The 23,696-nt window shown below is 41.2% G+C and overlaps 1 protein-coding gene across 1 annotated transcript in view; it reads left to right on the top strand.

The window, feature by feature from the left end:
* The first annotated feature begins 906 nt into the window (after window positions 1-906).
* Window positions 907-23,696, top strand: part of LOC310990744 (GDNF family receptor alpha-2-like) — a 46,801-nt gene continuing 24,011 nt past the window's right edge. The window contains exons 1-3 of the mRNA XM_083978233.1: window positions 907-1,584; window positions 2,881-3,237; window positions 13,487-13,573. Of these exons, the coding sequence (XP_083834359.1) occupies window positions 1,533-1,584; window positions 2,881-3,237; window positions 13,487-13,573 (496 nt within the window). The 5' untranslated portion in view covers window positions 907-1,532. The remainder of the gene's footprint in view (window positions 1,585-2,880; window positions 3,238-13,486; window positions 13,574-23,696) is intronic.

Genomic DNA, 23,696 nt, shown 5'->3' with positions numbered 1-23,696 from the left:
AAGATTTGTAAAGATTTATGACATTCCTGGCACTAGTTAAGCAATGATGCACAACAAAGTCATTTTGTTTAATGTGAAGCCACTTTGAAAAATGGCTTGATCCTGTGGTTTGTGGGGTTATTTCCTGTGAGCACAAATATAATACGAAACATTGTGCTCTTTTTTTTTTTTTTAAAGAATCTTTCTCTCAAACAGATGGAAGCAGATGCAGAGGGAAGTGTTGGGATACTGCCGAAATGGATGGTGACATTTTCATCATCATTGTTCAAACCACCTCTTAACCTTACCCCTAAGAATCACTTGCAAATTTCTATGGGTTTACAGTGATGTCAGCCAAAAATGAATTGGCCCAGCGGCCTTGCTAAATGCTTGAAGAAAAGAGTCACTATTTGCTGGCTGACCGGATAATCTTGCTATGAGTGCAAGTGGCCAACACACTTATTATTTCTTCTCTTGATGCGTTGCAGTTGTGGCATCCTCACGCCTACAGCTGCACAGCTGAACGGCACTGTACAGGCTGCCTCATCAAAGAGATTGTAACCATGTGAGAAGGGGTATTGTATATGAATCACAGAAATTGTTTGAGAGAATGTATAAGCTCTCATAGACAATCCTATAGCAATACCACAGGCTTTCAGAGACACAGGCCAAGTGAGGTCTCTCATTTCACTGCTGGGGAGCACGAGGGCATCAGTCCTCACCTCCACGCAGGAAAATTACAGCAACATGGAGTGGATTTTTTTCTTCTTTTTTTCTATAGGGTATCATTTATTTCGGGCCTCATTATGACCAAATCCCACGTTTTGAGAGCAGCCTCCCGGCAGCGCCCTCTGCTGGCTCTCACAAACTCCTCTTTATAAAGTGCCGTGATGCCTCGACACGCATGCAGTCAGTGCAAAAGAAGCGTTCACTCCCTCTCCAGAGGAGCGCACAGCTTTTTGAGGGAGCCAGTGGTGAGGAGGGGGGAACAATCCAGTCAGCGTTTTGTAGCACTTTCCGATGAGTTCTTCTACCTCGTTAGAGACGCTGGCATAGCTAACAGATCAGTGTTTGCCAGTTTAAGGGATGTTTTAGGGACAGATTGTCTCCAAAGGGCAACTGGAGCGGGCGGTCTGAGCCCTTATAATGCGGAGTGATCAAGTCTCAGTAGTTTGTCGTTATGAATGCAGCGCAGACGGACCCTGAGAAACTGCTTTCATGGATCGACTGATTGATTGATTGGCATTTGGCTTCTTTTTTCTTTTCTTTTTTCCAATATCAGAGGATTTTTTCCCCCCTGTGTCGTGGTTCCCTAGTCTATAATTTAAATATATACATACAGTATATATATAATATTGTGGATTATCATTGGGAGTCGAGGATTTTTTTTTCTCCGGAGGTGCGTCTTTGATTTGAAGTTGAATGAGGATTTTGACTTTTTACACTTAGCCTGCCTCTGGGTGAAGGATCAGAAGAGTGGAATTAACCTCTCACAAGGTGGAAATATTAGTCTTACAGGACCTCAACTCATCTTTCTCCGCACTGAGTCCAATATGAAGTCTGTCACTGTGTGGATGTGCGTTTACGTCTTTCTTCTGCTCTTAGGTGAGAAGTGAATTGTGGAAACAACACCTGCAATTGTGCGCAAATTGTGAATTTTGTGGCTCATAAGGATTAATTTTGGACATGAGTAATTGTTGTCAAAGAGCATTTTGTGGTAGCCTGTGTCTGTCGTGTTGGCTCTCAAGCTGGAGTTGTTTGAGGGCACAAGGTTATTCCGTCTCTTTTTATGATGCATGCGGGGAGATGCTGATGGGCGTTCCTGTTATCCGGATGGATTAATTAGATGATATGTAATTGTCTCTCATTGCTACACACCGAACTTGGTCTCTGTGACTGAATCACTTATTCTGCATCCATGAAACAAGCACAGCTTCCACAGCAGAGACACAGAGTTCATATTTTATAACAGCGTAATACAGCTTTTAGGCGGTGAAATGAAAATATGTTTAGTCTTTTCAGTTACACACTTGTGTGTTTGGTAACATGAGAGAAATCATCAACATCCTCACCTTGCCCATCATCATCAGCTCCGATATCATTTTCATTGTCGTCCAAAAGGGCCAATAGGCTACACCCATTAAAAGCTTATGGACTGATAACATTCAATTGACAGTGAACTTCATGTTACTCTTCTCTCACCCGTTGCTATCTGCTGCTGATGCAGTATCACTTCTCCCCGAGCTCAATGCTCAAGATCACCACAAGGGGTCTCTCTTGCCATTTCACCCGAGCTCTCTGCTTTGGTTTGTGTGAAGGTGCGTTTCAATCTTGACTCCTGTCAAACCGCAACACCTGTGTCTCTGACTGTGCCGTGTGGATCACTGTTTACCCTGTAGAAACTCACATACCTCTGCTTACCTCCAGGTGAATTAAGTGCACTTCTTGATTAGCTGCTCGTTTGATATGAGATAATTAGGAAGATATTCTCCAATGATTGAGTCTTTCTTATGATTAGATTTAATGAGAATGTGAAAGGTGCAGTATAGTTTGTCTTGAAGGCTTTAGGTGCACTGGAGTGAACACAGGTAATCACAGCTTACCTGCTGAATATTAAGTAAATAAAACAGTAACAAAACCACAGGTAGAAATGTACAAGATTAATGTGAACTGTGAGAAATGTAATGTGGAAGGTGCTTTGGCATGCACAGGCATGTCACAGGCTCTTAATCCTCTGTCATTTCAAACCTGTTTCATGAGCTAAATAAAACGACAGCAGGTATGTGATGTATTTTGCACTTGGATGCCCAAACAAGCGGAAAAAGACAATATCCCTCACACATCATTTAAAATTTCTGAGCCCTCTTTTCTCTTGTCACCCCCACCTCTTTCTCCACCTAGATGAGGCAGCGAGTTCCTGGGACGGCCCCTCAGCTTTGTCTGTGTCCTTGGCCACCAGCGCTCCAGGATCTCCAGGCACCGGCTCTGGGCCCGGAGCGCAGCCAGAATGGGTGGACTGCATCCAGGCGAGTGACATGTGCAACCAGAACCCTTACTGCAGCTCTCGGTACCGGGTGATGCGCCAGTGCCTTGTGGGCAAGGAGAAGGAAGCCATGCTGGACAACAACAGGGAGTGCCAAGCTGCCTTGGAAGTGCTGTTGGTTAGTCCTCTGTATGACTGCCGCTGCAAAAGGGGCATGAAGAAGGAGCTGCAGTGTCTGCAGAACTACTGGACCATCCACATGGGACTCACTGAAGGTAGGGAGCTGATGGTTTTATGAGTCTGTCTGATGTGATGTGAAATTCACATCACATCATGGTAAACTACACCTTCAGAACCTGTAATGTAATAACACCGTCTTTAAGTGATGCTGTTCCTTTTAAACTGCTAATGTATTCATGTGAAATTAGCACTTGCTTTTTAAAGTTTTAACCCGTCAGCCTAGTATGAACGATCTAGGTCTTCCTCTGCTTGTACATTCTCTCTGTGTGAATTCAGCTCCCATCATGTTCAGTGGTGTTATAACTGAATATGTATTGCAGGACTCTACTTGAGCCTCATGGTTATGTACCACAGAGCATACATACTCATCGCTTCAACAAGTTTTCTGTGCATGTAGAACTGCAATTTACCTCCATAGATATTAATGGCTATGGCTTAGTACATTCTTTGGCATTAATATCTTTTTAAAATGAATCTTCTGATTTCAAGTACCACTATTCTTTCTGAGCTAAGACAAGAGTGATAAACACAACACTCATTGTTGATGCCCTATTCCCTGATGCCCTCTTATGTGATACCCAGAAGCCCCTGATGAAAAATATATGCTTTCCTACTTTCCTTACCCTCTTGAAGGTAATGGAGCTATAATGGGATTACATTAGACCTGTTATGGTAGACTTATTGGTTTTCACCTAAAGTGTTCCATATTACCATGTAATTAGGTTATAATCGTATAGCTCGGTGCCCTTTATGTGTCCACTAACAGAGGACATAAAATAGCACTCTTCTTGTAACATTGAAACCTTCTGGTTTTTAGACTGCAGTGCATTTAGGGAGCATAAAACGGCCTCCTGGACTCACATTACTCTTGGTCCATCCTTAAGGGTGAAAAGCACACAGTGTTTCATGTTGAGACAAATCTGACTGAATCCAGGCTGCTTGAGATGCCGTGGCCTGGGGATCAGCCTAAAGGGGGACCTTAACCCAAGGGTGACATTCCTCCTGCTGACCAAATTCTCCGTGACTGTAGTGTCATGCCATGTAAACATGGAGGACATAATGTACTCAGCTGTTTTGACACGTGGGGCAGTGGTGGAAGCACTGCAAAGACTTTGAGCTTTGAGCATTCTGGGCTTTTGTGTTGTGATCCGTGAAGTGATTCGCCAGGCTGACTGCTCATAGCACCAGCTACACTTCATCAGACTGATGGCAGCAGAGGGTCCCTGACATGAGTTCAAGGGAAATGTAATGACATGGATGCTCCCCAGGCCTTGTGTCTGCCTTCCTAGTCTTTCTCCCCTTTACTAACTCTTCCTCCTTTGTAAAGATCTGTCCGTTTCTGTTCTCCCTCTATGCCCCTTCCTCATTCTCCTTCTCCTTTCCTTAACAAATAGCTGCATCCGTCAAAGTGTTTGAATGCATCATGCCATTTGTCTGGATATCAAGGATAGAGACCTCCAGTGCCTGCAGCATGCCCTTCACAGAGCTTGTGTATCTTTGCAAAGAAAGCTTCCCAGCAGTGTCCCGTTTTGGCCCCGTCACCCTCGGAGATAAAACCCGCTTTAACACAAACGAAAAGCTCTTACAGTGCAGCTTTAATCTAATCACGATCCATTGTGCAGTCAAGCAGGCTTTTGTTAACTGGAAACAATCTATGTACAACATCCTTCTCTGGAAACAAACACGAAGGGCAGAATCCCAGCAGACCCTCTTGAAATGGTGCTAAACCACTTTTAACAATCGTTTGCAGTGTTGGGAGTAACTAGTTACATAACAAGATTACTGTATCAAATGAAATTACAAAATAAATGTAACTGTGATATGTGACAGGTAGGAGCTTGGTACAACATGCGTAATTACAATTACTCTGATGTTGCTGATTATGAAGGAGTTACGCCTGTGTTCATTCTTTCTGGTGAAGGCCCCATATGTGGAATATAACATTTATTCAGTTGCTCTGCGTCTTTGGACTTGCTGGAAGGCCCTCTTTTGGCATCTCTGCAGACGGTGCAGGTCAGAGGTATGAGGTCTAATAACATTCACTAACTTAATTCAGCATTTTGTGTTCATTAAATATTAACTCTGAGAAGTCATTAAGTTGTGAAATCTCTACAGGGCACCTACAGACTAAATTAATGGTACTGAACGGTAATCAAAAAATAATCAAATGTAATAAGTTATGTTGATGAAGTAATTAAAACTGCTACATTACTTATTACATTTTTACAGAATAAATCTCTGAGCTCTGCTTGGCTTTGGACTTGCTCTGGATGTAGTTGTTTGATAATGAATGATGCTTTGAAAGTTTTTGTTTAACTTATGTAAATGCAGTGAGATGAAAACCACCATTCCCTATGAGAGAATAGGAAAGCGGAGGGCAGAGATTGTTCAAGGCCTATGTAATTTTCGCCAGTGTGATAAGCTATATGTAAAGTACTGTCATCTTGGCGACTGGAAGACAAACACATTCAGTTTCTTGGCACATATGACCACTTTCCTGAAAACCAACGCCAATAAGAAGTGTATAGGAAGCCATACAGAAATCTCACCCTATACTGTAGCTAGAGCTTATTTTTTGTGACCCGTGTTGACCAGAGGCAGGAAGTTGGCCCTCAAGCTTGAGGGCTAAACCACTGTGTCTGTGAAGGGAAAGCTGATGTTGAGCACGGATCGACTGTTTTGAAACAACACCCTGCTCTCAGACCAGCCCAACACAAATGGCACACTGCTACTTTTCAGCCACGGGCAAGGTCAGCACAGTACCTGACTTGGTTTGTATACCAATATTGTTGATATCAGATACAGAACCAAGCTAATATGGCAAAAACTTTGATAAAAGTGTATCTTTAAATGTGAATGATCATGTAGCCCTAGAGTGGATATATACAGCACATAGGGGAAAAAAAGATTTGACAGAAATATAAAGGCACACAACTGAGCTTTTTAAAGACCACATTCATTAGGCTACATATTAAAGACCAGTTTTTATTTAATGTCAACATTTTTTGTACTTTTCTTTCTAATTCTTGAAAAAGAACAAAACGTCAAAGCATCAATGAACTGCATGATCGCTTCTTCATAATTTGCCACTGAAAATGTCCTCAATAGAAATAGGTAATTGAATGCAAGGCAAATGTGCATAATAAATATTTATTCAGGTTCATGGGTAGCTGCTCTGAATTGAGACAGTGTAATAATCAGACCACACATTTTTCATGTGTGAGTGAAGGAAGGACCGCTGCCAGAACATCATGCAGAGAACAAGCCTGAGACGTGGTGTCAGAAATGATTGCATTTTAAATGTGCCCAGAATTGCATGTTTAATCTTCGAGGCCTTTATTTTCTAGATCAAAAGAATTTTGTCATCTAAAAGACCATAAGTCACAAGTATTCACCATGTGAATCAGTTTAGGGGTGGTACTTGATATCAAGAAAGTTGGTAATTCAAACATTCAAACTGTCCTTGGCTAAGTTTGCATCTTCAATACTACTTTGCTTCTCTTCATTAGTTATTTATTAGTTAACGCAACAGTAAGGACTATGAAAAATACTGAAAATAATGAGAACTCTCACTCTCAGATTCATGTTTTCATTTAGTTAAATTTGTTTTTCTATCTGTGATTTTGAGAAAAAATGTATAGAATAAATTAGTTTTCAGTTCCCTTAGTGTCCCTTCTCATAGTATTTTACATCAGGTGACATCACGTAATGGCAGAAAGAAAGAAAGAAAGTTGCTTTTGTCATCATTATTATTAGTGACTGTATTTTATATTTCCTTGCCATGCAGAGAAGGGAAATCAGAAACAAAAATGTTTTCCAACACAGTGGTACAGTAGTTATTATGCCTTATGCCTGATTACCTAAGAGGCACATGAGAGAAAGGTTCAAAATGGTAATGATAAGGATAAAAGAGAATATATGATGTTACCAGGTGTGATGTGAAGTGTGTTGTCAGTTGGTGTAATGGCTGGTGTCTGTGATTTGACATTGTTGTGAATTTCTGAACGATTCAGTTAATAGTGGTCATATATGAGCCTTAAACCGCATGCACCCTTTTTACCTGTTGTTGTCAGGGAAGTTCCCTGCTGAAAACTGAAATTTTCATTTTTATTTGAAAGCAATCTGAAGAGTCTAACTTGAGACTAGGAAGTTAATCATCCTATCTTTAGCCAAGTCAGACCAGGCTCACCATAAAAGGCCCTCAAGCTGCACTGTGTCCTGTGTCCGTGAGCAGTAACAGTAAATTACATGGGTAATAGCAAACAAGGTCTAGGGTCTTTGGAACAGGATGAGTTTTCTCCAGTTACACAGGTCCAGAGACAGGCCTGAATCTTTGAAAGGTGTTTAGAAGCTGACAACATCTGTGATGAAATATTGTATTGCTGCTGAGGAAACGCTTGATACAGTACCTCAGTGTCACAACGTGACTCAGTGCCATCATCAGGTGTTCTTGATGGTCCTCCTTAAATAGCAGCAGAAAGCAGAGTTCGCACATTTCAGCAGATGGGGGCAGGTACCTTTCTGCAGCATTTTTAATTTCACAAAAATGCCTTCTCTATCACTGTGGGTAGTTTCATCCCTGAAACTGTGATGTGGGGTCAGATTTCTGTCTTTATCATTGTATTCTTGCCTGCCTTTCGGCTACTACTGCCCTGTTTAGCCCAGAAACCCCAGTGAGAAGGGGTTATAATGTCAGTCTCAGGCTATTAGTAATGGTGCTAATGGTGACCTGTTAATTGTGTTTAACGGAAAACGGAAAATGGCAGCTGAATTCAATGCGTCAATGCAGCCGCTCTTGATGGATAATGGGTGGTTTCTACTCTGAATAGGCCTATGTCGGTGTGAGGCAATAAGGTCTGGCAATTTGAATCTATAAAAGAAGTAATTACCAAGAAAGAAACACTACACAGAGGGATATTGTATAGGCGGTTGCATCTCTCTCTCTCTCTCTCTCTCTCGTGCCCTGAGCCTCCTGTGGATACAACCTTGCAGGTTTGCAATAGAGCTGGTAATTTAAACAATAAGTTCCACATCTCTAACATACATTATTTCATAGGCTCAGCTTTGAAACCAGCTGGGATCTCCAAGTTGGAATCGAAGATCTTTTGTGAGGATCTTTCAGAGCAGTTTAATTAGCCTAGCAAACTTTTACTGCAGAGAGAGAGAGAGAGAGAGAGAGAGAGGGAGAGAGAGAGAGAGAGAGAGAGAGAGAGAGAGAGAGAGAGAGAGAGAGAGAGAGAGAGAGAGGAGAGCTCCACCAGTGGTTCACACCAGCCCGCTCCAACTCACTGTGAGAGGAGACTGTATCCCAACATGAAGCGACGAGAATACCGCACAATTTTGCAGAATGATTTATTTCCCCCATTTCCATGAATGTCAGCATTGCAAAGGTCATCCTCACTATGTCACTACGTCATGCTAATGCCACAAGTTGGCCCTTGATGCTGTGGGAAGTTACGTGAAGCAGTGTAAGAATGCTGTGCACATCATGATAGAGCGAGACAGGGGAGAGGATAAATGGAGAGAGCGAGAGTGCAGACAGGAGGTGTGGACAGGAGGTGGGGACAGGACGGCAGATAAATGACAAGGGGCGAGGAAAATTTAAGAGAGAGACAAAGAAAACCAAAGATTGAAAGAGCGAGAGGAAGAAAGAGAGATTCATGGGGTGGAAACTACAGAGTAAGGGAGGGGGGTTACAAAGGTACACAGTATTCCTGGGTGAAACCATCATTACTATGAGCAATGGTAGCAGTCACCGGCCATTACCTTAGTCATCCACTGTCATAAGCAGAACATTTTTCCAGGCTGCCCTGCATGTCAGGGGATGGAGGAGGCAGGCTCCTGCATGCTGAATATGTCCTCTCTGCTTCTCTCTCCCTTCACTGGAGACCCAGCACTCGCTAGGTGGCTACTTCATCATCAGAGGAAGGGACCTGTCGATAGCTTCTGGACGTGATCAATACGCTCTTTCAGAGCTTTCCCCTCATCGTCCTTTTCATCCCCTCTTCTCCCCTTTCATCATTCATCCCAAAATGTGAAAAGGATCAGTGAAATATGATGACAAAACACGAGCTGTTTGTCCTAGTCGATGTGTCTAATGATTTTCTATACTGTAAGGTGAACTGCCCGAGATGACTCCCATTCACCATCAGGCTGGTATAGCATGTGACAGTGCTATGGTGAAATGGGGGCCAGGTAGCGCCGGTTTAGATTAGCCCTTCATAGGAGAGTGAGTTCTCAGGCTCTCTATCAGAAGCGAGAGTGAGTGACAGCCCATTCTGCTCAGTGAATACTGTCATGATGTGGGCATTAAGACTCACTCCTGGCAGAAAGGTTCACAGTGATGCTGAGTGAATGTGCATCGCAGGAGTCAACTACCAGGCCCGGCGGCTGTCATCACAGCATGGCTGCCTCTCTCTTTTTCTCCCCCTGTCTTTCGCTCTGTCTGCGTCATTAATTGAAATAGCTGCTTGTTGAAATAACATAGTCAAGTGTTCTTTTCTTCCATATGAGGAAATTCAAAGCACAATTAGGAGTCAAACACATTTCATACAGTCAGATTAATTATTTGGGTTGCCATTTCTCAGTTGCCAAATTAATTATATAGCAGCACTAATCACGTTCACAGAAAATAATTAAATTGCTCAATATTGGTTATTTAAGCTTTTATAAACTCCTAACATCCAATATTATGTTTTTTTTTTAATTCATTTATTCATGCTGATCTAAAAAAGAAAATGGTGAGGACAGGCTGCAGTGCCGCTGCCTGCATGCTCTTCCCAATATGCTGCTATGCAATGACAGGTTTTATTGAAGGTTTTGCAGGATTTAAACCATATTCAATATTTAGTACCTGACACCAGGTATTAAAAAGCTGATTTAGGTAAGCGAATGTGTAACCATTCATATTACTTTACGTTCCCACAACCAAAGGGAAGCCTGAAAATTTCAACACTCATTTTCTCAGCTGTGTTTGCCCACCACGCCACACTGGATTGGAATTGTGACTTGAAATATTATTCTGAGCTAATCCAATATCCTATTTGTATGGTTTGAAATTGAGTTTAAAATGTCAATATCACTTCAAAAGCTGAGCCGTTAACTAAATTTATGGTTCAACTTGTGTTCAGTTAAGCACAGTTCGAAGAAAGATGCATTTGTGGTATCGCTTTATTGTTTCTTTGTCGAAATGAGCACATTATGGGAGGAAGTTGAGAGGAAAGATGAATGCATTTTATCCTAATGTAATAAAAATGTGAATTCCTGTGTTCCTGCATTTCCCCTAAAACAGGTCTATAGAACACAAGTGTGCTTTGACGGGCAATTTAAAGAAGAGACTGTTCTGTCTGGCTTGAACTCCGCTGACAGCTCATTTGCAAACTTTGGGAGCTCCGACAGCAAAGGCTCGGTCACCTTTTGTTACCAGCTGAGTTTATGCAACAGCCAGCAGGGCTCTGCAGAGGACCTCCGGCTGTGCTCCAGGCTGCTCAGACCTGTGCTAATCCTCCTTTGTATGTAATTAATCCAAAAGCAGAAGAAGTGTTGTAATATATTGCTAATTTTTGAATAAGAACTAATATGTAACATGACTATCAGGGTTTTCTTTCCCCCAACATTGCCTGCGGCAAAAAATAGGGAACAATATAAAATCAATATTAAACAGGAGCACAATCGGTATAGGGCACCTTTGAAAACACAGCAAGGTGAATGACACTTATTAAAATTGACTTTGCTTCCAGCCATAAATGGTTTGCCAAGAATGTCACTAAAAAATCCATAGGACAGTTTCCATCACCTCAGGAGTTGAGCTCATTGATAATGCATATGAATAGGATGAGTGATGGCACCTAACAACTTCATAAAATACGCTTATGGCAAAGGAGAGAGCCACTTAAAAGCAGCATTCTTCTCATGCCTTAACTAGGGAAAAGCCTGATTGTCTGTCTGAGCCGCGCTGGTCATGCTCCATACTGTCAGAGCAAATGAAGTCAAACGGAGGCTTAATTACAGCGATCAGTTGTTGCCCTGCGGCTAAAAACATCTTATCACTAAACAGCTGGGAAGAATTTTCTATTACTTGATGGATGCATAATTGGGTCCAGGGTGACTGTCAAAGAGCAGGGTTATTTTTTTATTTTTTTTATTTTAAAGTACAACAAGAACTCCCACTGCGGGGATTTTTACATCCTGAGGGTGGGCGTGATTATATTATGTTTTGCAATTTTATAATTCACCACAGCTGGTAACATCCATGTAAGTAAGCTTTTAAAATTATTATTAAATTAAGTACAGATATGGTTGGCATTTGACATTATTGTTTTACAGGGTCACCGTAGTGCACACTATAGAGTTCGACTAATGAAATTTAATGTGCCTGATTCTTGGCTGATTGTGCAGTGAAGCTTCCTTAAACCATAAGAAGCTGCCCGAACATAACAGTAAGCCAGTGCATAACAAAATGCTAGGTTAAGGCAGGGCTGCTCTGTGCTGTACAAAGTCTCCTTGGTGAACAAGAAGAAGCATTGCATATTTGTCAGTTTAAAAAAAAAAATATATTCACGGTTGTAGAGGTTGTTGCTGAAATAAGACACAGAATGAAGGTTAAGATGTTTGCTTGTTGAGTACATGGTTGTCTTGAACTCTTGAAAAGCTTCCAAAGCCTTTAAATGGTAATTGTTGTAATTCGACTTAGTGAGAGATCTCGAGTCCAGCAGTCTCTCAAGTCTGTCTCTCCTGACAGAAACCTGAAGATCAACACGAACAGAGATATAGCTGGCGGCAAAGGAAGCAGAAAATAAAACAAAAAAGAAGACAGAAATACACTTTCAAATAAATTCATGTGCATGCATATCTTTCAACACACAAACAAACAAGAGGAAGAAATGCTCGTCTCACTCAAAACTTGGAGGATTTAGGTAATTTCCTGGCTCTCCTTCTTTATGTTATTCCTCTCTTCTTCTCCGATTTCCCTCTGTCATCAGCTGCCTTTTCTTTTTTTTCTCCTTTGTGTCTCTGAACCGTCTCTCTCTCTCCTTCTTTTTTTCTCTCTCTCAAACAACAAAAACATACAATTCACAACTATGCCAGATGTCAATAGCTATATGTGCTCAGAGAATAGCCAGCTGAGCTGCTCCATTTTGTTATGATTGTCAATATTGATTTAGAAAGGAGATGTAGAACTGCACATAAAGCAATGGCTCTGCAGATGTACACAAGTCTGTGGTTGGTTTTCTTTATTCTGTGGACAAATTATGAATGAAAAATCCCTTTAGTAATTCCCAGTTTAGTCATTCCTTTTCACTTTGTGCCAGTGTAGGCTACATGCAGATATCCTCTATTGCCTTTGATTTATCTTAATGAATAAATTCAACTTGTACAACTTTCATTCCACCTATACTGAAGAATCATTGCCTAGTGGATGTTATTTCTGGCTCTCATTGGATGATTACATACCTCACAGGAGACATGAGCAGCACTGTATTGTATGTACCAGTAAACAGAGGCACACACACGCACACACACACACGCACAAAGCTTTCACACTGGCCTTACCTATTATCACAGCAGCTAGAAGACACCGTTTTATCAGCCTGCATCATCTTTTGAGGAGAATCGGAGGAGCATGTTGATAAACAAAATGCACTGTATCTGTTGATTGGATCTACTGATTGGTTGTCCATGCAGCACAGTCTTGTACCAACAGGTTTCAGATTTTCTCATTTGTAGCAGCAGGTCTCCAAGCCGTCTTCACAACATCCTCCTCGCTGTGTTTCTGTTGGGATCAGAATGCAAAGCTATTACACACTGGAGGGTTTGTCTCAATCACACCGAATGGCTATGAATTTTAAATGCAGGATTAGGGCCTACAGAGAAGCAGGCACATGGGAGGGACTCAGTCAGTTGAGTGCTAATTTGATTTTTAACTTTTTTTCCCTTCTTACAAACAGCTCTGGCAATACATTGTTAGCAGGGAAGATGCACTGCTCACGCTTTAGTCCTAAGAACGCTCCATCAAAATCGTACCACAGCTGGAACAACTAGGCTACTCTCTGACCTGATGAACATCCTGTAAACACTCATCGTGGGAGTCAGTCGTCGGTCAGCCAGTTCAATACTGCAAAATGATTTCAGTATAGTTTAATATTGTATTATATCACGCCTACAGTCGATCTTTTGAATAAAGGATAAAGAGCCTATTCAAGGCCAACATGGAGTCATGAACTGAATTCCCTCTGTATTGTTGAGTCATAATGAGTCTTTGTCTCCCTCTTCCTGTTGTTTCAGATGCAGACATGGATGACTCATCTCCGTATGAACCTGTGGCTCCAAACCGTCACCCTGATGCGTTCCGCCTGGCCTCCATCTCTTCAGGTTTGAATGTACTCGAGCATGATGTGATGTATCATATGACTGAAAACGTGACGATGTTCGTTTTTGTGAAATGACGGTTGCCTTGGGATGAAAAAAAAAAGAGTCTGGGCTGATCTTTCCTCACTGGCAGACTCCACCAGTCAACTTAACTTGGCCTTTGAATAAGTTATGTGCTTATCGTTTGATCTGTCTTGCAATATAACGGCTGTTGTTTGGTTTGTGAAGTAAACCATAGAATTCCTATCTGCTACTCCACATTTTTACCAGCTATTGATTTGGTTTTCAGTTTGATTTCCTCTTTGGTTTACTAATTAAACAGCCTAGCACTGAGCGGGGAGCTATAGCCTGCTATTTCATTTACTGGTTATTACCGTCATGTATCACTAATCAATGCAGGTCTTATTATAAGACATAGCTACAATGGTTATTGCAGTGCAGAGAAGCAAGGTGTACAATGTGATTGGACACAGGGATGACGCCTGTCCATTGCCAGAGCTACAGGCTTCAGTCACTTGAAAATTCAATCATTTTCTTTCATCCAGTTCTAACAGAAATTTCCGGAGGATGTTCTCTCTTTTTTTTTTTTTTTTTTTACCCTTTTTAGCCAAAAGCAATCCACAAACATTGAAGACAGCACATTTTCTTTTTCTCTTGGCTGATGTATCTTGCTTTGTCTTATAACTGGGAGGTACAAGAAAGACATGCTTTTTGCATAATCCCCTTAGCCTGAAATCAGTAGTCTATCACTTGTTTTTGAAAATGCGCTTGTTTGATATGTTGAAAGACCAGAATAAATATGGAATAGTGCAGGCTTTGATTAGTTTTGAGTTTTGAGCAACGATGGCAAACTGCCTTCTCTGAATTAAGTGCAAGTTCATCTAGAAAGCTCAGTGAGTGCATAGTTTTGCCAAGGTGGCACAATCCTCAAAATTTGTTGCTTTGATGTAGAAAAATGTTTAAAAGTTGCATGTGTCTTCGAGATCTGCGCCAAAAAATATTCATAGTCCACAATTTTGCTGATTTATGATTAGGTTTTATTTGGGCCTTGTGCAAGGTTAAACGTTCAAGTGAGTAAGAATCATAATCAATGACTTATGGCCATTTCAATTCATCATATTGCTGTACTGCCACCTATATGCAAAATGCCATCAAGGATTGCAAAATCACTCAGAGTTGACTTGTGCACTAAATATGGCACCAATTATACAATCAGCTCTGGAGTTATGGCCGTATATTTCAAATAGGCCTTCAATAATTAAGCAACTAGTTCTAAGACTTAAAAGTATGAACATTAAAAATGAGAGAGTTTTTTTTTTTTTTTTTTATCCTGCAGCATGCAAGAGTTCGTAAAGGGCCAGATGAGATATCCAGCAGGTACAAGTGCCCTGGTTAAACAAGGAGTGCAGCACTGTCTACATAGACATATTAAGATACAACAGGGGGCTCATTACTGTATCAATTTTGCTTCAGCTATTTCCTCCATTCTCTCTAAGGTGAAATATTGGATTTGCTCTCTGAAATGTGTTTAGCCGCAAGCTTCCCTCATTATTTATCATTTCTGAGGACAGAGTAATTGATTGTGGCGCTGAGAGGAAACCACAGGCAAACAGATAACTAATTACACACTTGTTTAGTAGAAATACTTCTCACTTCAATTACTAAACCGCTCAAAAATATTCTTAATCACCTTTATAAGTGTTAAACTGTATAGAGACCTGGGAAATATATGATAGGAATATATGATATCTGGGTGCTTGATGAGCACAGGGGAATGGATACTCTCCAAGAGGAAAGGTAGGAAATTGAAAAATAATCTCTTATTTTAAAAGTTTTTGTCTGGGAGGGAGATAAGGGACAGAAGTGTGATAGAAATGAAAAAGAATTCTATACAACCCTGAGCGCTCACACTCTGAAGTGAAAATGAAACAGAACATATAGAGACTCTGTTCCTGCATTGCTGTAAGTTATATCTACAAAACGCTTTTACTCAGGCATCTTCTTCTACAGTAATGGATACTGTATCGTCCTAATGTTGCATATTATCCAACTGAAAATGCTTTGTGCATTGCATACACACACGTGGACAAAAAGACTGCTGTACTGTATGTCCAACCCTCTGGGATTTGTTCCTTAAATAAAGACAGTGGTTGTCTTTGGCCTCATCCACTTTTTTTTCTTTTTGCAACACTGATGACAATATCGCCAAGGATGGCTTCGTCAGAAACGCTGGGCTGAATTCTGCTGCTCCTCTTGCCCTCGCTCTGCTGGCACGGTGCACCTGCATCAGCAGTGTTTCATCACCTCGGTGCTCAGCACAGTTGCATCGTGGGCTGACTAGAGTGTCCTCGTTTACAGCAGTGGGCCTTTTTCCAACAATTTCTTTGCTGTGATGGCAGTGTGGTGGCACTCTCTTGAGTCCTGTTCCTCTTCCTCCGTGTGCCACGCCTCTCACTACTAAAGAGTGAGGGAGATATTATAGGTTATTTCTGTGTAGGACAGATTCAGCCACATTTTGTCCCACAGGCATGAACCCAGTCTGTGTCGTGAGGTGCGATGTTGCACCCCCGTCCACCTTTCCACCATCTGCTTAAGCAGTCGGCTTTTTGTTGGGTGTAAGCTGTGACACTTTTCATTGCCATGTCACACTGTCAGTGTCAGGGCAGAGGGGACAGTTCTGTGATGGATGATGGCAATGATAGAGGGAAAGAGGGCAGAGGATATACAGGGTAGGAAACACGTGAATAGGACGATGGTGACAGCTGACTGGACGTGGCAGTGACCCTTGTTTACCAGCAAGTGGAAATTCTGTGGAAAAACACCATTGTACTCCTCTGGGAGTGCATGTCACAGATGGAGTGAATGCAGTCTGGTAATGGACCCAAGGCTGGTGGCAGGTGAGCTGTATCTGAAATATGATGACGGTTATACAGTACAGTATATTCCACCTGTGTGTACTGTAAAAAACAGTTTCTTTAATATAGGTGCCCAGTTTGGAGGAAGTCAGTCACCCAAATCCTAAAGCTATTTTATCACAGCAATGTCCTGAAAACACACAGCGCAGGCTCAAGATTAATCATCGCTACAACAAACATACCTGTAACAGTGAGTGTGACACAGAGAAGCACAGAGAGTAAATGCCTAGTTAATCAACATTTTAGTTACAGAAATCAGCACTGACAGCACTGATTTACAGTAGAAATTACAAGATCCAACAACAACACAAAATAGCTTTCAGCCACTGTAGAGAGCGACTGAGCAAGTGGCTCAGCGTGATAGAAAAAGATTAGAAAACTGTGGCTCTTATTATCAGAAGGTTTGGTGGTATACTGTCAATGACAGGAGCAAAGAGTTTACAGCAAATTAATATAAAGAGCACTTCACAGGTGGTCTCACAAAAGTGCAACACAAGACCCAAGATGCAGTACAAGAGCAACACATCGTAATATTATTTCATTTACTGCTGCTATTTTGTTTCAGTGCAGTGTGGTTAGAGAGATACAAACTGGAATATTACTGTATGTGGACTGTGGTTTCCTTTATCTCTCCTATACCCTTGGCACTCACATATTCTGTGTTTGAACACAGCTGAACACCTAATAAAGCTGTTCTCATTTACATGTTTCTGTTGTCAGACAACAGAACAAGTATGAAGTAGAGACTGAAGCGCAGCCCATTAAGTCTACATATTAACCTCCGGGCCATTTCCAAGCTGCTGCTCTGCTGCTGCTTAAGTCCTGATTGTGTAACTACAACAATGTCTGACAAAATCACCCAACACATGTACACAAAGACTGTGTTGGTTTTGGGCTGTATTAAATTTTGAAAAGATGAATCGGAGAAAGTTACACTTACAGTCCTTTTTAAATCAACCAAGCTCAGTCTTATAAATGTGGAGCAGAAAAGAGACAAGAGAAAGTGGACTTATTTCTCTTTAAGGTGCACTTTAGCTTTGATGGAGCCTCCGTCAATGTGTGTGTATTCATGTGTGAGAGATGTGAAATGATTTTTGTGCAAAGCATGATAAAATATAATGGCAAATGGTGAAGTGAACCTGGGGCCCTTTGTGTTAACAATGAACTGGTTAAGCGAAATACAATGGGGACATGGAGCGAACCAAACTGAGACCGACCACCTCTGGAGGTTTGTCAGCGCATTTTAAGCAAGCAGTTGAGTTTGCTTCAAATTAGCTATTTTGCCAATGCTGCAGGCTATAAACACCCCCTAATAGAAACTGTTTGCACAAGTTCATTTTAAAAGAGGAACAGCAATTAGGAAACTCATAATTAGTTGGAGGGCATTTGACTGATCAGTGGTGGAGTTATGATCACTACTCAGTCCCTGACACTGGTATTTACTGTATAGGGCTGGTCCCCATGTTGAGGTTCAACTAAAAATATACCACTTCACTGTGTCATTGTGGGACATGTGCATTAGCAGCATTGTCTGTAGTGGAAAGCTTAGGTACAAGGACTACGTTAAGACTTGTGAGAAGAGAGACACATAACGGGAAAATCTTAATCCTCAAATGATGTTGAATAGAGCTAAGTGAGTCGTTCCCTGGGGAAATCTGTTGATAATCAGTTCTTTCTGCCCCAAACCCCTTTTGTTGCTGTAAAACTGAGCCCAATAAGAAATATTAATGCATAGTTTCCCTGTTCTAATCAAATTGTCCTGAACACCAGTGGGAATCTAACAAAATCAAACAAAGAGATGAAGCATGGAGGTGTTATTGGAAGGCACATTTGTCTTGTTTATGGTCCCACACCTGCCAGTGACAGACAACTCCTCGCCCCACCAAGCTCACTTAGTTCAGAAAATAAATCGCCTATGGTGTTTGATGTAATTGCACCAGTTTGTTTGATGCATGCATGCCCAAACCTTTTGTTGTTGCAGAGAAGGGCTCCAATTAATAATTACTTTTTGTGCATCAACATGCTGATTGTTTCAGTTAATCGATTAATTGTTTGGTCCATAAGATTTTGGAAAAAAGTCAAAAAGCCCATTACAAATTTCCAGAGTGCAAGCTGACATCTGCAAATCGTTTATTTTAAATAAATAGTAAAAGATATTTAGTTTACTGCGATAGAAAATGAGAGCGCAGCAAATATTCACATTTGAGAAGCTGGAAAAGAAAATCTTCTGGCACGTTTGCTTCCACCCACTGCCCCAGTGGAGAGTTCTCGCTGTGTTTGCGGATCAAGAGTTACGATGCATAACCATTATTTTCCTCAGTTTCGAGACAGAGATGCTGTACAAGTCAATAACACTCCACTAAAATCAATAAGGCATCATGTATGAAGGATGTGGGAGAGAGTCCTTCCTCGACATTGCACCAGAACCCTTATCAAAGCCCAAATGACTTTCATATTACGTACAGCATGCAAAGATATCATTGACTGCCATTGTTAATATGCTCCGTGTGAAATGTATTCTGTTCTCTTGACCCAGCGGTGAGCTAATTAACTTATTAGGAGCAGAGGGCAGCATAGAATCCCGCATCTAGGGGTCCCTCCAGGAATTAAGTTTAACATCCCTTAGTTAGACCTTCTAACTCTCCGTACTAAGCCCCTCACCTCTCAGCTCAGTGTGTGCACCATCCAATTAAATCCAGAAAGCTGTTTCACAGCTGGGGAAAAAGGACCAGTGCAACAGCCGTGCTCAGCATGATGTTGAAATGTTTGACATTTCCACATTGTCCTCATAATAATTACTATTACTTAGGCAAACACTAAGATCTTTTTGTCCACACGTGTACAGTATGTTTGTTTTTGTTTTTTGCTTATTATGGGTCTGTTTATACGTTTGTTTGTGCAAGATTGGTTTTGTGTATACCCGTGATTGTGCGTGTGTGTACTTGTATTACTTTGTTTATGTGCTTCATTATTTTTGTGTGAATTTTCTAATCAGTTCACCCTGAGTCCTGCCTTAGACTGTCTCTCTGTGGGTCAGTAATGAGCATTGTTGTTTGCGGCTCACTTATCAGAGGCACTTTGTAATAGTCAGCGGTTTCCTAACAAGTTTGAATTAAATAACTGTGAATAATCCTCGGAAGATTTATATATATTTATATAATATTTATATATATATACATACTTTATATCACTTTGTTTGTGTGTTTAGTTCTTCCCTTCTTGTATGCTGGTAATGAAAAAGGAAGCAGATTATTGACATAATATTGCGTAGGTTCACCTGACACACACATCTTGCCTAGATTATTGCAATATGTTTTGCATTATTACCAGTGACGGCTGAAAGAACTAAACAGCATGCATATTAAGAGTGAGGGGGCCACTGAGGACGCTCCAGCTTTGAATTTCAGTGGAGGCAGCTCAACTTGAAGGCAGATGCTCATAAACAGCTCAAGTATTTAGAAGTGTGTTTACAATGATTTAAAATTCCTTTGGACACCCTTTCTCCCACCTCCATTCTTACATACAAATATTTAGTCATCTCTTATCATTTCCATCTCCCCTCCCGCTCTTCTATCTGCATGCTGTCTCATTTTGTATTAATGATTTCATGCTTGGAAGTGAAATTCAGTTCATCCTAGAGAACAGAAGACTTCGTGAACTCCGTACTGTATTTCCTCCTCTGATGATGACGTCTACATGTCTGACTTGCTCAGTAAGGCTTAGGGAGATGATGTTGTAGATCCAGTGCACCCTGTTCCTCCCCTCTGGAAACCCTGCTGCGACGTGGAGTACAGAGCTAATGACTGATGAGCCCTTTGACACGGAAATGCTTGACATGCTCCTCGGGGTCCAGACTAAAGACTTCCCTAACAAGCTCTCGCACGCTCACCCAGGGCCGTATTAAATCCAAACTTTGGCACCTTTCCTAATTACTGAGAACATACCCGTAGCCAAGAACCTCTTCCTAACCTGGGCTGAACTCCCCTCTGCAGCGCAGAGTCCCTCGAGTATGGGATGATATATGAAATGCAGAATTCAAATTAGGCTGACGGAGAGCAATTACTGGAGAAGGAAGATCCCTATACAGAGTATGTGAACGTTTTTATCCATTTCTTCTCATTCATACGTGCTCTGTCCACCTCTTTCACCTCTCTCTTTTTCTCTTTATTATTTTTCTCTTTTTTCTCACAGGAATACAGGTCTTTTCAGTTTCTCTCCATCCGTCTCGATATAGGTGTCTCCGGCCTCTTCTTTTCTGGCCTCTGCTGCTTCCTTACCTCTCTCTTTGTTGTTTTCCCTTCTCTCTCTCTGTCTTCCTCTATGTGCTCAAAGCCCAGAAAGAATAGATGGTTATTTCCACTATATTGCCATCAGTGGGGCTAATTTATGATGCTCACAGAGTAGAGACCTATTAAAAGCCTATTTACAGTCAAACAGACAGGATCACTGAAAGCAATGACAGTGCTTTAACTGCTGTTGACACCAACTAAATGTTATTAGAGCAAATTTTCAGAGCACACTGGCAGGAAATTGTGAGTAAACAACACGAAACAATTTGGTAATCTTATTCTGTATTCAGGTCTTGTTTTCCCCAAATTAATTTAATGTCACATTGCTCTACAAGCACAGATAAAATATCTCTGCCTGCACTCATATTAGCTTGTTCTTTAACGAACAGGTATACTGAGCCATAATGGGAGGGATTTTAAAAAAAAATCACATTTCCTGCACTTAATGACACTGATTGCGCTGTGTTTATAGCATCCGTTAATCAATCAATGCACCCACTCACCATAGCCGTTCATTCACTTAGTCAATACCTCGCTTGCTCATTAATGCATAGTACAACAGATAGAGAGGTAAGTTAATAGATATGTGCAGACTATTGTGATGCTGAGAGCTGTTGATTGCACAGCTGACGAGCTGGGTTAATTATTCTGAGCAAGAGTCACATATCTTTCCTAAATTAGGCTGGATTAATTGAAAGCTCTCCAGCATGTCTCTGTAAGTGTCTGTCCAATCTGCATCCTCTTACTTCATCTCTCTATCTATCATGATCGGCTGCTATAATCAACTGCTTAAGACTCCTCTCACCCTCATAAAGCTTTTTCCATTTTTCTAAGTCTTGTTTCATTAGCTTATCAACCCCTTTCTCGTCACATTATAGCGGAATATGTTTGCTGAAAACCTCCATTGTAATGCACTTGGAAAATCAATTATAACTCTGTAACTCAATCCTTCACATTTCCTCAGCCATCTCCACTTCTTTGCTTCCTTACTCTTCCCCTCCTGCTCCAATATCATCCTGTTTGTGTGTAAGCACGTCAAAGCCATCAAGTGGGCTTTGTGTCTTACGTTCGCCCCAGGACATCTTTTGGGGTTGAGCACCAAATTCAATCTCAGCTCCCCAATCAGAGGTAGTAAAAACCCGTCCATCGCTGCAGCCTCAAAAACGGCCTCAGCCCTGCTTGGTCAGATAAATCTTAGTAGCTCATCCTTCCCCTATTTTCTTTTCATCCTGGACCCCCCAGTGGCCCACATTAGAGCCTGCAGATGGCCAGGGGAGATTTAGGAGCTGCAATCCATCAATGTAATGTAGCCTGAACCACTGGACAACCATCCTGCTAACCTCTCCTCCAGCTGGACTGTACCGCTCCGGCTCGGGCCAGCCTCAGCCAAGCTTGGCCCACTTTAGTCAAACTTTGGCCCTGCTTTGACCTTTTCGTGCCCAGAGCCAAAGTCAGCTTTTTGTCCATCCTCATTCTAATTACAGATCAACCAAGTTGCTCCTCCTTGACACGGTTGGCTAATTGTCTCACGTCCTGCCAATAAGGTTTTGTGTTTGTTACTGTTGTGTAGCTAATTTATCTGAACACAGCACTGTCTGCCTCTTCAGTCACTTATATTAACAAGACTGAGTATGCTGTGCTGCTATAGGCATCTGCTGTACAGCCTTTATACCTTCACTCCAGAGAGATTTCAAGGATAAATAAGTTAAATTTGACGTTACAATTACGTCTTCTTTGAATATGTTAATGTCTTGTCATTTGCATGAAAAAGCAGTAAGGATGCTCCCTGGTGACCTGTGCACCTACATTACATCTACTGAGCCCAGAACATGTCTCGTAACACCCTGCCCTGTTTATCAGAGCAGCTGCTACATTTAACCTTGATACATTGAAATGAAAGTTCTGGTTAAAGGAAAGCTGGGGCGAATGAACTTTCTTCCCTCAGTGATAAACCCCTGATATTCTTCTTCAGCTATTCTTCAGTGGCAGTGAGTTTTGTTTTATCTGACGTGATCTGGAACCACAAAACCATCAATTTTAGGGCTATGCTTATTTTTTTCCCCTCCCGTTCCAATGTGATGTGTTCTTCTATGTATCCCCATTTGATTGATAACGTGCGATGCACCACTTGGAAACAGTGCAGCATCTTTAGAAGGCCCTCTCCCTCTAAAATAAATGGTCTTCTTCTCGCTCCAGGCTGTCTGATAGACACAGAGTGAGATTGGTTCTGTTGAATAAGAGATGAATCTCTCTGGGTGTCACCATGCTGCCACGAACTCTGAAATATCATTATCTACAGGGGAGGGAGGTTAACTTCTCTAATATAGCCTGAATACAAGAGAGGGGTGCCACAAGTGAACATGATCCTGCTTTATTACTGGTATATCTCAGGAAAAGGTGTGTTTTTTTTTATTGCTACTGTGTTACATGCAGTATCTCAGAACACCCAAACACACCTAATGATTTAATCTGTTTTCCACAAATATGATGTGCAGCCAGAGGGGTAATTGCAATGTTTCAGTTTGTGATTACATTGAAAAAAAGAGAGAAAATAATAAGAGAACTTAATCTTGTACTTGAACCATCCAATAAGTGGATCATACAGCACAGCATGCACTCTTTGCCAAGTCGTTAAGCTTTAACACATTTTGGGCAGACAATACTGTATTTACTTTTGTCATTGTGTGACCAGTACTCACATCAAGCTTTCTTGTCAGTATTTTCCAGAGGACTACTGTTTGCTTTGCATTATTTCCATTTGACTAATTAAAATGTCTTGTTTACATCATTATAAGTCAAATAACAAATCGTCAGAATAAATGTAATTTGTATTAAATCAACAGAAACTATAATACAAGAGATGACAACTTGATAATGTACTAATGTTATGATAATCACATCATAATATTACCTGTAAATGAA

The sequence above is a fragment of the Trachurus trachurus genome (assembly GCF_905171665.1).
Source record: "Trachurus trachurus genome assembly, chromosome: 9".
NCBI classification, from domain to species: Eukaryota; Metazoa; Chordata; class Actinopteri; order Carangiformes; family Carangidae; genus Trachurus; species Trachurus trachurus.
The sequence above is the reverse complement of the archived record's forward strand: the minus strand, read 5'-3'. Positions and strand labels throughout refer to the sequence as shown.